At 41.1% G+C, this 15,952-nt stretch overlaps 1 protein-coding gene across 7 annotated transcripts in view; it reads left to right on the forward strand.

Annotated features, from left to right (window-relative positions):
- The window catches only part of rims2a (regulating synaptic membrane exocytosis 2a), a 101,793-nt gene that overhangs the window by 18,053 nt on the left and 67,788 nt on the right, over positions 1–15,952 (forward strand). For 3 of the 7 annotated variants that reach the window (XM_079561748.1, XM_079561746.1, XM_079561749.1), the window contains exons 3-6: positions 2,886–2,918; positions 3,778–3,870; positions 6,676–6,886; positions 14,854–15,059. In XM_079561748.1, the coding sequence (XP_079417874.1) occupies positions 2,886–2,918; positions 3,778–3,870; positions 6,676–6,886; positions 14,854–15,059 (543 nt within the window). Of the gene's footprint in view, positions 1–2,885; positions 2,919–3,777; positions 3,871–6,675; positions 6,887–7,376; positions 7,389–14,853; positions 15,060–15,952 lie in introns of all 7 variants that reach the window. The other 4 variants (XM_079561738.1, XM_079561747.1, XM_079561743.1 and 1 more) reach the window with 2 other exon arrangements.

Raw genomic sequence — 15,952 nt, forward strand, 5'->3', positions numbered from 1 at the left:
CACTCAACTCATTTTACAGCCCCATGTCAAATAATACACTCTCCCACTCACTACTGAGGCCTGCTGTTTATGCCAGAGCTTACATTGTTGTAAGTTCATTAAAAAGGTCTTACATACAGCGTTTATTTATTGTCTGGTCAACATAAGCAGTGTTTTTTTTTATTATTATTCATAAGACATTATACTGGCTTATGTTTAAGGAACTTCTGTGGCTGTTGTATTGGGGAGATGGTGAGATTGAAAAAATCTTGTCATGTTTTCTGGCCTGTAGGTTTTATCAGACAAGACAGCTCAGCTCTAAAGGGTTGCAGAGCGGGAGAGTCATTAACAAACTGTTGGAGCCAGGAGGCAAACTCAGGACACTGTGGTTGGCACAGTATATTTTGCAGCCTTTAAAAAAAAAAATCCACTCCCTGAAAAACTAGTAGAGTTGCGAAAACAATTCAATAGCTGTTTATTTTTGTCCAAAAATGTAGTTATATTTCATGTTTGAATGTATTTTGTAAAGCTAATTGTCCAGCTCAGTCTAATCATATTCTCCTAGGTTTGCAGTGAGCAGTACAATTCCCTGACTTTATACATATACACATAAAGTGTATATTTGTATTATTGTCTTCAGAGAGGTGGAAATTAAAGCATGGTTTTATGCAGCATCTTTGCACATAACTCGAGTCCATCTTCACACCGACACAAACAAAGCCTGTCACACACACCCCCACTCACAGGCAACACTATCCATTACGCATGCAGACCTCTGAGTACAGTAGACAGTAGCACACGCAAACACACTGACCCAGTCCAAGCTCGGCGGCTCTCGGCAGCAGGCGGGCAGCGGCGGGTTCCACACACATGAGGCCGTAAACTGAGCGCAGAAACGGCTCCTCTGATGGGATCAATATGAACACAACTGCGGGTCATCACGGCAGCACCAGCACGGGATAAATATGGACTGGCTCATCGGGAAACAAGCCGCGCAGACCGACGGGTACGAGCCCAGCTACAAACCTGCTCTCTTTGTCTTTTCACCTTTCTCACATTAAACAGACGGCGGGATTGCATGCTCAGAGTTTGGGTGTGCAGGTTTGTACACTGGCCAACCAAGTAACTGCTATAGCCTTACTTGTTTCTCCTTGAGCGCTCTCTTTCCTGACAGCGAGGAGACAGATGTCATGGTCTCAGTTGACTGGAGTAGACTGCTGCAATTTTAAACATGCTTGATTCCTCATTAAAGTTTTGGCGTAGTGTGTGGTCTTTGAAAGATACTTGAGTTTTCTCTCATCTCATTGCTTGCTAAAGTGGTTTGAATAATGCATTCCCTGAGTGATACCGTTTCATAAAATAAGGCGTGAGAGTTTCTGGAATTACTTTTATGATCAACACTCACCAGTCTATGTCAATCTGTGGTGCAATGATTAACAGCTGGTGCTAGGGCAGGGCTATATCTGATATTTTTTCTTCATATTGATCACTTATTTTGATACATGTTCATTTTTCTAATATGGTTCATGAACGTACACAAGGTTTTTCAGGTGGCACTCATTGTCATTTGTCATTTTTAATTAGAAATCCTTTTATTTATGCTTTAGTAATTCATTTACATACCCTCGGTTTACACCTAGTTTAGAGTTTAGATTTAGTGGAACTCGAAAGATATATTTTTTGGGGTGATGTTAAAAGTTGAGTAATCATTTGATTCAATGACTGCAGTAATCTTGCTGTGTGAGGCATTTCTGTGCAGATAAATATGCTCTTTATATTCTGTTTTTTCCACATCTGGACAACAGCGGCTCAGGTGGTGCTCCAGTTCCATCTCAGACCATGCACTTTCCCCTCCTTAGAGACGCGTTAATGTTGTGATTGAACCCTGGCTGGATGGTTGTAATGTTTGCATACAGAAAAATTGTTGCAAACCAGGTGATGAGAGATTCATTTCAGTAGCAAACTTTGCATTCACTTTGTGGCATGAATGAATTCGGGGAAAGTGGATGTAATATGACCAGCTTAACGTTGTGGAGAGGTTTATTATCATCGCAAAGGTTTCTAATTTAATTGTATCTTTTTATGAAAGTTAATATGGTGGGGGATTAGACGTATTGATATATTCAATAAAAGCCATGAGACGGTGCCATTTATTAGCTCTGCAGCCTTGGTCAGAAACAAACAAAATCCAATTAGCACTTTCTCTTTCACACAACTATTTAAAGCTGGCGATGCTGTTGAGTTGTGTGAAGTTGCGATATTACATTCTCAGTTCAAACTTGTCTCTGTTTAATTATAAAACATTTTTAATAGCCAGTCTGTGCAGTGCTGTAAGTTTAGGGGACATATAATTACACTGACGGCTGTTTCTTGTGAATATATTGCATCGTCTGGTAACAGGTTAAGTATTATGCAACATATTGAGATGAAGCAGTGCCTGGATAACATTTTGAAACTTGACTTTCTTCAATGTTGCTTCTGTCATTTGTTTAAGTTGTACCTAACAAATGGAAATAGTATTATTATAGTAGTACTTTGGTTCAACACAGACTCATGTATTTCTGTGTATGTCATTTTGAAACCCATCAATTTACACCTCACTAAAAGAGAAACATGTCCCTGATGCTGGCCACGTGGTGTCTTTGGTTGAAGAAAAATGGCTGTTACTATTTCTTAAGTTTTATTTTATTAATTTTAATTTAACCATGTCTTTATTTAAACAATTTTACCTATACATTATGTTCCGCATGCTGTTATAATATATTTTATCTGTTGTTCGTGTTATCAGTATTTTTTTGTACATTTAAGAGTGTGTTTTGTTAGTCGTTATAGATTTTACTTTCACATGTCTCATTTTGAGTTTCTTTTGCTCAGCTGTGCGCACCCTTTTTATTTTTTTGTTTTAGGATCAAAGAAGAACCAAAGCCTCAGCCAGCACAGTAAGTAGACTACGTTACCCAGAGTGCACTAGGCTTTGACAGTTCTTCCTCCTGCCAAATGGTCTGTGTGCTTTATGTGGCTGCCTCTTCTTTGCCTTAGTTCAGCATTTTACGTGTCACTAATGTCATGAAAAGTCATGAAAACCACATGTATATTGTATAGTCATTATTGGTTGTACATCTACATCTGCCACTGTGTCCAAAAGTGGTGGTTAGTTTTAGTTTGTTTTAAATTAGTCATGTTAAATCTGCTTTGTGATTGATTGCTCTTAAAATGCACATCCTAGTGCCCAAGCTACAAAAAAAAAATCTACAATGAATTCAATGATGCATTTATACTGCATGGATTACATTAAACTACAAATACATTCAAATAAAACTGTAACTATCAGATTTTCATGACAATACTGACCATAATTTGTTTTTGAGCTGTAACAGTCAGGTAGCATCCCTTGTTCATGTTCCTATAGGCTTCTCATTTCACCATGTGTGTTAATCTGCAAGTACAGCCTCTTTCTGCCTCAAATCATCTCTTTCAGCAAAGCAGTGAATTGAAGCCAATATAATGCTGCCCTTATGAGCAGGCTAAGCTGTCATTTATTTTGTTCTGCTGCAACATGCTTATTTTCCGATACGTTGTATCTTATACTTTTCTGTGTGTCATCTTTCAATCTTCTCTCCTTCCTGACACTGGTAAATTTCCTACAATATCCGTGCAGTGCCCCGGACTCCTATCCTGCTCTTTATACTCCTCTAGTTGTAGTGAATGCCCCTTTGCCACTAAACTGTCCACTTCCTGAACTCCTGTTTCCCAATCGTGCCTCAATGCGTTGAAGTCACATTTTGCTTATTTGAACAGGTGGTTTCCCTTTAGTGGAATCACTGAGCTGGTAAATAACGTTCTTCAGCCCCAGCAAAAGCCCCAAAATGACAAGGAGCCAGAGCAAGATGCGTAAGTAATGGCACATACACAGTTAGTACTGTTGGATCCTCTGATGAACACAGCAATGTACAGCAATGATGTAATAGAGGCGCACAGTGTGGTGTGACTCAATTCATTATAGTCTACATTAGAAATCTACCTCTCAGTAGCTCTCCAGCCCTTTCCAAGAATCTCCCCAGACTTTCTACATTTCTATACAGTTTAGAAGTCAAATATTAGATGCCTTTTAATTTTTTTCCTCAACACGTTGAACACAATTTGCAAACATTTAGGTAAATACTGTATTTTTTTATTTTTTTATTTGTTGATATATGCAGTGGGGAAAAAAAGTATTTGGTCAGTTTCACATAGACATTCTATTGGATTTTGGCCAAATACTTTTTTTCCCCACTGTATAATCTTAGATCTATGTCCAGAGAGTCGTTCCGCCTAAGTTATATGTAGTTTCTCAAGTACCCTCAAAGAAGAAGTTGATCTCTACCGTCTTTATTACATGAAAGTTGTCCCTGTTTTGTTAATTGATTGCATTACCATGTTTTATAGATTGGTTTGAGCATGCAGTCGTCTTGCTCTAAAGTTTTGCAGAAGTGCCTGCCATTGGCTCGATCTGATGATGCTGGACAGAGTTTGTAGTTTACCCCAAGCTGCTGTTATGTTGTGTCTGTCATATGTCGCAGCGATAGTCTCGAATTACCCCCCAGTGTGTAGCTGTCCCGGTGCTGCCCTGGGGTAAAGGGAGCTCCGGTGTGCTGCCACGGGGACGGGACAATGATCAGCGTATGATTACTCGTCAGTCGTGTCACCTACATATGACCGTGTTTGACCCAATAAGCGAACCGTGGGGAATGAGCACGGTGTACCATCTGCCAGCTACTGTACACATCTTGACCAGGATCTTTTATAACGGCAGTATTTGCATTTAGTCATAAAAAAGAATAGCAATGTGACAAATGGGCACTCAGTATTAGTAGTAGTAGAAGTAGTAGATCAGAAGCATGTATCTGTAAGCATTAGGCGGAGATTAACAAAAAGTGAGTGTGCTAAGTCGTATTATTTGCTTGATCTTGAGAGATTCTGGCTTTATTCTCCTCGTATCACACCGCTCATCTTTTATCAGGCTTTCCGTCAGTAAATGAGATTTGATGGGAGCCGTTAAACAAGACTACGCGCTAATCTTTACGTAGTCAACACACAAAAGGCTGTCACAATTAGCCCTTTAATCCCTCAGAGGCCAACAAGAGGCCTGCCAGTCGGCCAGTGCTCTTGGTTTGACTTGTTGAATCAGACACTGTCACGTTACCCTGTGTACAGTGTTCAAATGTTTTCAAAGAGAGACAGCTGCAGAGACAGCTGAGGTCAAGATGTGTAAATAGTGGTAGTTGAAGCAATGGGTAGAAATGGAGGCAACCTTTGTAGAATCCTTTCCCTGTTGTGACAGTATCTTGCCTTAATTTTACAGCCGTCTAACATGACAACAGTCCCTGTTCAAGTGCAGCCACATTTGGGCTCTAAATGCCTAAAGTTGTGACTAAAAGGAAGCACGATTAGCTCAAACACAGAGCGCTATGAGGTAAAAGGATAGCAGCTTGTCATTAATTCATGGGCACTAATGAATGTTGCAGGGGATATGTGCGGCGAAACCAATTCTAATCGCCATATTATGAAGTCAGCCCAGTGTTTAGTTCCCAAGGAGACGCTCAGTTGACATGTGTCATACAAAATGCATGGAGGAGTCCCATCTTTTTGCACTTCAAGCCTCTCTCTGGGCCTGTTAGGAGTTAAGGATCTGTACTGTATACCAGGTGTAACGTGACAGGATAGAGCCATCTATAGGGCGGAGGCGGTAACACATTACACTTGCTAATGCTTTTTGGGTGACTGCGTCTATAGTTAGTGCACAGTTTACAAATTGATGGGTAATGATATAATCTCAACAATTTGTTTCACTTAAAAATTGCTTGGTCTAATTTCGAATGTATACTTGGGTGCAAACAATTGTTGACCACTTGGGCAACTTGAGAAAGTGGAATTAAGTGATGTTCTTAACTTGCAAAGCACAATTTGATACGCACCCCCTGTTTTGAGAGAGCTATCAAAGAAGAAGAGCGAGTACGTCTGAGGTCATAGTGTATCCTTTTCCTTTCTCTGCGAGGTGCACCAGGTCACATAGGTTTAACAGGAGAAAACAGGTGCTTTTTGCAGTAAGTTAGTCTTATACCAGATATATAAACAATACATGCCCATGTTTAGAATGATTACTTGGCTATTAGACGCTACTGCATATTGAGAGTATTTGTATGCTCATTTGATTCCACTGATGCTTTATCAGCAAACTTTCTGTAAATACGTTTGGTGTGTTGGCTTAGGGTTGTATGAAATCTTTTCCAAAGTACTTTTTTAAAGAACCCCAAGAGTTCCCTTGCTTTGATTATGAAGCATGACAAATGCAAACTTTAAAGTAGTTTGAATATATACAGGCGTGTGGTGGCATCGTGTTTTGCCTCACAGCAAGGCCCTGGTTTTAACTCCCAGATCAGGTGGGCCTTTCTGTGTGGAGTTTGCATGTTCATTCCATGTGCTCTGTATTGTATTACTTCTGTACAGGTGCTGTATTGTTAAATCATGACTCAAAACTAAAAGAGCAAATGCAACTGGCAGGATGTGCTTATCTGAATTCCAAAAATTGTGTTTATAGCCTACAGCTATGCATCCCGTCATACATATTTGACATTTTATAGAATTGTATTAACAGTAAACAAGAAAATAAAGGCCAATGTAATTTTTTCTCATCTCTTCTTTCCCCCTTGCTTACAGGAAGTTACACCAGCAGTTTGAGTCCTATAAGGACCAGGTTAAGAAGATGGGTGAAGAGACGAAGCCGGTTCCGGAGCAGAAAAGTGAAGCCCCGATTTGTGGGATCTGCCACAAAACCAAGTTTGCCGATGGCTGTGGCCACCTCTGTTCATATTGCCAAACTAAATTCTGTGCGCGGTGCGGAGGACGCGTGTCTCTGCGGTCAAATAAGGTAAACCTGTTCTTTCCTTTCTCTCTCCTCTCCCACACACACAGGCGCAAACACCACACAAGGTGATGGGATGTTGAAATGAAACCATGATCTGGGAAGTGAGCCAACAGTGTCTCTAATGGCAACTGTGTTTTTCAGATTATTAATACCAACGCTAGTCTGGCTCCTTATACACCTTCACACCTCCCAACTTCTTATTTATCATGTTCACAGGCCCATGTTTACTGTAATTTACAGTTGTCCTGTTTCACCACTGGAGGGACCTCTCATTTGTTTTCCTGGAAAGCTGATGGGTCTTTTCTGCCTGCCAGAGAATTAGACTGCTTACATTGAAATCATACGCTTCAATGTATTTTTTGTTCCAACCCAATCCTTTATTGTATGGGATTACATGGGCCTACTAATGATTTTTACTGTGTCGTTCTCTCCCTATTTTATTTTTTTTGTCTCTTGTTTCCTCTGCATTTCTGCTCTCATGGAATTGCAACAGGAGGACAAAGTGGTTAGCAAACACTTTTCTGTGTTTCATGGAATAGTGCTCGAGCATTTTTTGATTAAAATGCTTTGATATATTGTGTGATGTATCCTCATGTTCTGTTCATATACATACAGCAGCCAGCAATAAGCAATACTAAACATGTATGTGAGTCTCAAAGCCAATTCTAAAACGCCCAAAGTCTGCACATAACATTTAAACGGTTTAATATGGTGTTTTCTGATGACAAAGTCACCTTGAATGGTCAATGACAGAAGATTGCAAGGACCAAACAGAACAAATGACTATAATTGCTAGGAACGTAGGGTGTATCAAAGGCTTGTTTTAACCCCAGTCAGCGAGTCAGTGATTTGAAACCTCACCTGAATACCCTCTGATGCTGTGTCCACGGGCAAGACACTTCTCACAGTCACATGGCTTACTTATGTTACAGTAACTGCCTGGATGAGTTAAGGAAGGAAGGGTACTGAGCTAGTACATCTTTGCAAGAAGGTCCCAAGTTCAATTCCCAGGCCAGGTTAGGCCTTTCTGTGTGGAATTTACATGTTCCCCCTTCTGTTTGCGTGGGTTTCCTCTGGGCAGTCGGATTTCCGCCATGTATCGAAAACATGCAACAGTAGGTAATCCTGGCTAGGATCCTGGTTGAGATCTGGTTATGGGTCTTTGGGTGCTGCGCTGTGATTAGCCTTTCCTAACAGGCATCCTTGAACCTCTTTTTGAAGAATGGTTCAAATGCAGGGGACAAAAACATCTACAAAGAACAAATAGAAATACATACAATAGAAAACAATCAATCAACAAAACAATTAAGTTAATTTAAAACTACTGTTTTAAAAATTCTGTTCAATCAGTGAATTGAAGATCAAAATGGCTGTTCACACTGTCTATAAAGCCAGACACCACTCTACCATGGCACACTGCAGTGTGGATGAATGAGAATCTCCTTCATTATGCCTCTGTGTATTGGGTTTCTCAATGTTAAATAACAACTCAACAAGGTTGCAAATAGTAGCACCAGTGGACTAGATCCAAAAACACAGACTGCCGGGATAGTCCTGTGTGCCACTGCTCCCCTCGAAGACCCCAATTGTGCACAAACCCTTTTGTGCCCATGTGTATAATAGCGGAGGATCAGTTTGCATGTAGTGCAGATGGTGATGAGTAGTTTCAGTGGAGGCAGATGGGTGATGGACATTTGGACCAGTAGCACTTTGTTTTTCATCTAACTTGTGGTGGCCTGGCCTCCTATTGTCTCCAGGTCAATCCCCGTGTTGGCTTTGTGTGTGTGTGTGTCATGTTTAATAATTTTATGGCATTTGTTTAAGCATACATAATATGGCAAGAACTGAAGTTGGCTTTGGGCACACAGTATGAAAACTACTGTTCCTTGTGGCAACTCCTATCTAGAGGGTGCAATGGTATGCAAAACATCCATATTCAACTGTGTAAACAAATCAATGATATTTCCTCAATAGCCCCTTCTAAAATGTTCCTATTTAGGGTGGAAAAGGTGTGTGTGGGAGCGAGGTAGGGCACTGGGTGTATAACCTGAAAACATGCATTTAATAATTTGTTTATTTGGTTAAGAAAGTCCATGTTAATGAACACGCATATAAACATGCCACACCAGATTGTAGCCCTCCGTTATGCCCCATTCGCACTCTCAAACACACTCTCATTCATCCTCAATTGTCCATATTTTGGGGGGTTGGGGTCCACGGTGTGCCCACTGCCGGCCCACAGAGAACATGCTATTCCACACAAAAAGCCCCTGTTTGTCTTGGGGATCGTTGCAGATTCAAGCTTTGATTTGTCTGTGCCACCCACAATGAGCTACATTTTGGTGGCGGTTGTGAGAAAGCTTGTGTGTCAGTGAAAGAGGTGCTGCTGCTGGTGAAATGTGCCCTTTTTCCATGCGTCTTCTCTTTCTCTCTCACAGATGGTGACAGCAGTGGCGAGAGAGATCTTGTTCTGTGAAACGTCATTGAATATTAACCAGGCTCTATGTCTGGAGCATCGAGCTTCATGATGCAGAGCTGGAATATGATATACTTTAGAGGCACTAAGATTTAAACAGCCTCTGAAGACATGGGGCCAGCTCTAATAGTAGCTGATTGTTTGGTTTTGTTTGATGCATGTCAGTATAAATCAGTCTGCCCTATCAGGACAATATATACAACATGGATATGATCAGTGTGTGTGTGGTGGAGGTTAGTCACAGCATACACACATCGAGAATATCACATTTTCATGCACTTCACGGTCCAGGTTTATCATTGAAGACCTAAAACAACTTAGTAACTTCATTTCAATACAGTAGACTGACAAACAGCCAACAAATAGGACTACAGTAGTAGACTATGTGCTCTGATTTTAAATGTAGCGCTGATTTGTAGTGCATTCATATTCATTGTTATTAGCCTATACACAATTAAAACATGATTTCAAGCTTGACATTCTTCAGTAATTAGAATATATGCCAATTTATGAATAAACTATTCAACAATTAGTTAACTTATTACTAATCTCGCACCTAAGAAATGGTAAAAAACCGATGCCATATAGTGTGTCCCTGACAAACGTGTTACTTTTGTGATGACAGCACAGACTGACTCCGAAGTGAGTGACTTGAATCGTAAGTGATCTTGTTGTCGCGAAGCAGAGTGTCTCCCTCTCTCGCGCCCTCTCTTCCCGTGTGAGCTTTCCTCGCGCGCACCACCGGACTCCGGGAGGGAGCTGAGCTGGGACGCCGCGCACACGTAACGAGCTTTCATCAACACTTTCTGATGAATTAACCCTGCGCTGCACGGCCGGAGGGGACGCGACGTGATGTGACTCGTGTTACCGTGCGTTTCTTCATATTCCGCCGCTCTGATTTAAGGATTATTTGCGTTAATTTGGTGGATGTATGGTAAGGATATTGGAATACGTTTAAGTTGCTCGTTGGACCAATGTGCTGATACAGCCGCTGGACACGGCTGCTGATTCGGGGTTATTGGCGGTGGCTATAAGATCCCGCGGTAACCTTCAGCTCGGTGTGTGTTCGCTCAGAGCAGCCTGTTGTCTGGAGCTGTCCGTGGTGCTGAAGGTCGGAGACTCAACGGTGTCCCTCAACGTCATCATGGGTAAGCCGAGTGAATGGGGCTGCATGGTAGCATTTTGCGAGCAAGTTCTCCCGTATATCTATGCCGTGAACCCTGTAAGCGTTAACCAGTATATAACAGCACATTTAATTGCGTTATAGCGTTTAATGTGAGCAGCTGGTTTGGACTGGTATATGCGTGCGGTCACCCGCGAGACAACCGTCATTTTTATGTCACCCGCGGTGAGGAATTTCCCTCATTCTCGTGCCCCTGAACTTCAAATACGGCACATGCATATTCATTAAGTCTATTATTATTGCTGCCGCGCGCGCACTAAAATTAGAACCTCATTAAAATGTAATTCGCCACGTGCAGCCAATGTTGCAGCATGTGAATGCAGGCGCTCCCTTTGCTGCTCATTGGCCCTACATTCAGGAATGGATCGTAACTTTTAAACCGATGTCATCGCTGCGGATGATTTTGCGTGTTACCGCCATCCTTGAGTGGATTCATTTAGTCACTGATACTTGTCCCTTGGACAATAATCAGGACTGGGAGGTTCTCGAGAACACGCGACTCTGTGAACGATAAGTCTTTCATGGGTGGTTCACCTCACTCGATTTACAAGAAGATGAGACAAGCAAGATGATACCTGTGCCACATCAAAAAGCAAAGACATGTTTTTTAGATAGGCTTTTGGGGGAAAGAGACACAGAAATAGAGAGAATTATTATAATAAAAAGCAACATACTAAGAAAGGCAGGTATACTACTTGATTGCTACCGTTATAACATTAGAAGTGATTGGTCAAAATATCTTTCATTCCATTAAAGGTTTTCCATTCCAAAACCGGGACAGTCCAATAAAGATACTGCTGATTCACCCTGAGCTTATAATAACTGTAGTGCTAGTAACCGGCCACAAGAGAGAGCCTAGCACTCTTATATAGTGCAGTAGTGTAACCTTTACCTCAGATGTACGTATATGTAATGATTATTAAAGAACATTTGGAATTCTAAGCAGGGATGTTATTAAGAGGAAATATGAAATTTATCTTAGAAAAATCTTCTTCAAAAATGTTCAAATAAAAAATTCTTAAATTTGTTACAATACATTGGAGCGTTTTTACCAGTGATCCTTTTTACAGAATAAAAGAGTACACATCGTGAATTATGTATACATAAAAACAATGCATTGGGAGCTGAAGAATCCCTCTGATATCGTTTCAAACATTGTAAGGAAATGACTTACAATGACTGCTCCAACCAATGCACACTTTTTCATGATGCATTTTCTTACCAACCTCGGCGCTTATTTGATTTTTAAAATGTATAATATGAGCGGTCTATTCATTCGTAATCTTATATCCCAAATAGAAGCTCAGCATCTTCGGACCTGCTTCCTCTGTCTCCACCCCGTTTAAATTCCCCATCTCCAAACCAGTGTCACCATCCTTACTGCATTGTATCCAAAACATTGAGGGAACACAGGGTGTTTTTATTTCATTTAAGTGGTTCATAATGCAGACAAAAATATCTTCGACATGGCTGCTAGAATAATTGAAGATGCTCTGCCGAGAACTATTAGTGAAAGGAAATTATTTATTGATCCCATGGTGCTGTGTGTTTGTTTCCTTGAATTCAGCACTTTGGTAAACAGCCTACAGGGCTTTTAAAAGCATATGTCTTCCTGCATGGTCTGTGCAGCATGTGGTAGTAGAGGTTATGGAGTGGATTTTTTTTTAGTTCTCTATTTTAAGCGGCTGATGGTTCGATAGCCATAAAGTGTGCAAAGACCGAGAGAAACTGTACTGCTCAAGGGCCACAGCCTTGGCCCGCACTGAGCCGTGAAGAGTGGGGCTGCGTGTGTAAATGACTGCAGCTAAAGTGGACATATACAGCAGCGTGACCTCTCTGTGTACATTGGCGTGGACTAAATAATGATGGGAAGGACGTGGAGTGCCTGAGCAGTTGAAGACCATGTCTGGCCCGGGAAAAAGGTGCCAGTGTCGGACCAGAAGGAGAAGTTACTACTTATACCCCCAGCTTTTATTTAAAACATTTCTTCTACCCAATTTTGCAAGAGTATCATTGTCTCCCATTGGGTTTCTGGGTCAGTCCTGAAACTGTCTTTTTACATCACTTAAGGGGCATAGCTGTTGGCATAAACTCAGCGTTCAACACTAGAACAAGAATACTATCTAAATTAGGTCTGCAAGATTGATGGGCATAATTATAGATAAAACCGGATTAACCATCTTTCAAGGTCTAATAAAATATATAGGATTCTTTTAGTTAAGTTCTTCTGTTCATATTTCAGTCCCCTCACAAATGTTCCTGGACTTTCCCAAAATGTACAATGATCTGATTCTTCATTTTAAGACATAAATCGCATATCAAACAGCAACATATATTTGAAAACAGTACAAAATTCTGCGGCCCTAATGTAAATGAATAAATACACGAATCCAGGTCTTCAATAGGACCCACAGGCAAGAATAGGAAGTGATTGGTGGGCGATTAGCAGGAAGGCTGGCCTTGGTAGCTTCTGGGTCCAGGGCGATGGCTCTCGGTTCAGTGCGGCGCTCCGAGTGTGACCCCGGTTAAAGAGGCAGTCATGGCCCCCGCTGGCTGTGCTCCTCTGGGACACGTAAAGCACAATTTGTAGCCTCCGCGCCTCCTTTGTGTGTCAGCACATTTATGGCCCATCTGTAACATTGATGGTCTCTCATAAAGGTCTCATGTGTCAATAGCACACAGCCAAGTGCCCACTGTCTGTGCTCAAACTGCTCACCTCTTTTGCACCGCAACTCAAATCTTACCGGAATCAGTCATTGTCAGAAGCTGTAAGTGCTGTTCTTGTTGATTCATGTGACATTTGCAAATTGGAGTACTTTTGTTTTTTTTGTTTTTTTGTCACTGTTCGGTGTGTCCTGCATTTTGGTAATACATACGTAAAAAAGTATGCTGTGCTAATCTGTATTTAAAACTATTTTTTTTTAAACTAACTTTTACTTTTTACAAATTGTCTGTCTTTTGTGTACAGTGCTCCAAACTGGTGCACTGGGTTTTTGACTGAATTCTTTGACTGAAACTGTTTATTGACTTATTACGCTTTGCACAATTTATTCTACAATCGCCCTATGCAGTTGTAGTCTTTATCAACAATCTGTTAACACCAGCATTCCTAATCCTAAAAACCATACTGTTATCCAGGAACTAGCATATTGTGGCATTTTCCGTGGTGGGATCTGCAAGAGTCAGTGAAAAAAACACAAGTACAGAATAGAGCAGATAGAGAGGGAGGCAGGCAGCTTTGAGAGCCTGCTAATAACAGTAATGCACTGACTCAGCAGTGGGATGTGGGCTGCAGTGGCTGTTGGCTGCCCCTCCGCTGTCTGGCTGTCAATCACACGGCTTCTTGGGCGCACGACCAAGGCAACTGTGGTCATCCTGGAGCTTTATACAGACAAAAATTGCAGACATGTGCAGTATATAGTGCACATTGATATGTAGCACGTGTAGGTGAGGTAAAGGACATAATCAAAGCATTATGTAAGCTCTCAGCTACTAAAGTTATTAATTGTCATCTGTACTGGGTTCTTTTGGTGTTGAGGATGTTTCGCCTCTCACCTCAAGAGACATCGTCAGCATTAATGATCTTTTTACAGAAGGCTGAATATATAACATTCTAATAGAGAGGGGTTACACCAGCTACTCTCAACTCGTTCAATACCCGTTATTGTACAGGTGTCAGTGACTGATACTCACTATACATTACAGGTTATTATAAGAGTTGAAAGAAGCTTTTTAGAATAAAAGATACTTTAACAAGATAAACCCTTCCCTGCTACATCCGTATATGTCCTGCCTGCTGCCACAAGATCACTACTGCTGACGAAGAGCAAGAGCTGAAACATCGCAGCCGCAGACAATGATCTATTTAGGACTTTTGGTTTTCAAAGCAGGAGGTTACTAAGCTACAACAATTACACAATACATTTGCGCAATGTTATACTGCATCAGGTTGCATCAAGCATATAAACTAAAAGACGTTTGACTCACACATGTACTGTTTGAAGATTGTGTTTCAAAATTTGTAATAAAAACGGCTGCTGCTGCATGTGTCTGACATCTCATAGTCACTTCATCTGCATACACTACCACACTGTTGCTGTGGAGTGAAAAAAATCAAGAGTCTTTTGCAGCCTAAAATGAACTCCTCATGGCTGAAGCTGTGAGATTCTAAGGATTTCACCCAGCAACAGTATTTGAACCGAGAAAATCCAACTACAATTCCAGACAGCACCATCCAAGCTCATCTTAGAACTCCTAAGATTAAACCCGTCAAAAAAGGCACATTTCTGATTTCATTGTCTTCTCGTTCAGGTTATGTGGGTATGCAACTTGTGCCGAAAACAACAAGAAATCCTCACTAAATCAGGAGCGTGGTTCTACGAGGGGGGACCACAGGGCAAGAAGGCCAAGCTACAGGACCCCGCTTTACCGGACAGAGGCAGACCTTACAGACAGGCCTCTCTGGACAACGGGACAGGGCATAGGTACCCGGGACCTGGAGAAGCACCCCTCGACAGGTAACACTGGCTATGCTGTCAATAATGTTTCATATGTTTAATGTGTCATTGGCATTGATATGGTTGCTATTTAACAGTCCATTTTAGTTCTCTATTGCAAATTAAAGTAATATTCAGAGTTTCCTTTTCCTCAAAATTTAATCGTACCTTTCAAGGGTTGTCCAAGTATCTCTCTAAATATACTACGGTTTAGTACTGTGGTTTATATGGTTTGGTATTGTGGCTACACTGGTTTTAACTGAGAGTAAGTATAATTGTGATTGATAATTGTCCAAACGAGCAGTGAAATATATTACTTATATCTTTCACGAGAAACTAAAGGCGAGCAGGATAGAGTTCATTACTTTAGATGGGAGAGATCCTATGGTATGTGTGTTTTGAGGGGTGAGATGGGTGAGATGGGAGTTCCCTTCATTCCATCACCTACATAGTTGCAGCGACACAATAGAATACAGATGTGCCTCAATGCACAAGCACTTATACTCTCTTTCATTAATCTTAAGAAATGTTTGAATTCACTTCTGAATCTGTTTCTGGAGCAGGCAGGAGAGGGAAGCCGGCAGTCTATTTAAAAAAGAGAATAGCTCAGAAAGCCTCTAATTTATCTCCGTCTCAGAGGTGTCATTTGAAGGGAGATATGCAGAGACAGCAGCAGTGTTGGTTCAGATTGATGAAACAACAATGATTAAACAGAAGCCGGAAAATACTTAGCGGTAGGTTTTTCTCTGTGATTTTGCATATTCCACTTTACACAAGAATAACATTTATATTAGTCAACGTTACATTTAGCTCAGACAGATTTGTGATTATGTCGTAGGGATATACCCCCAGTATAGAACTTGATTTGGCGATGTAACAGCTGGGTTGCAGGGTGCACCATAGCTTCAGGAAAT

The sequence above is a fragment of the Gobius niger genome (genome assembly GCF_951799975.1).
Source record: "Gobius niger genome assembly, chromosome: 8".
Lineage (NCBI taxonomy): Eukaryota > Metazoa > Chordata > Actinopteri > Gobiiformes > Gobiidae > Gobius > Gobius niger.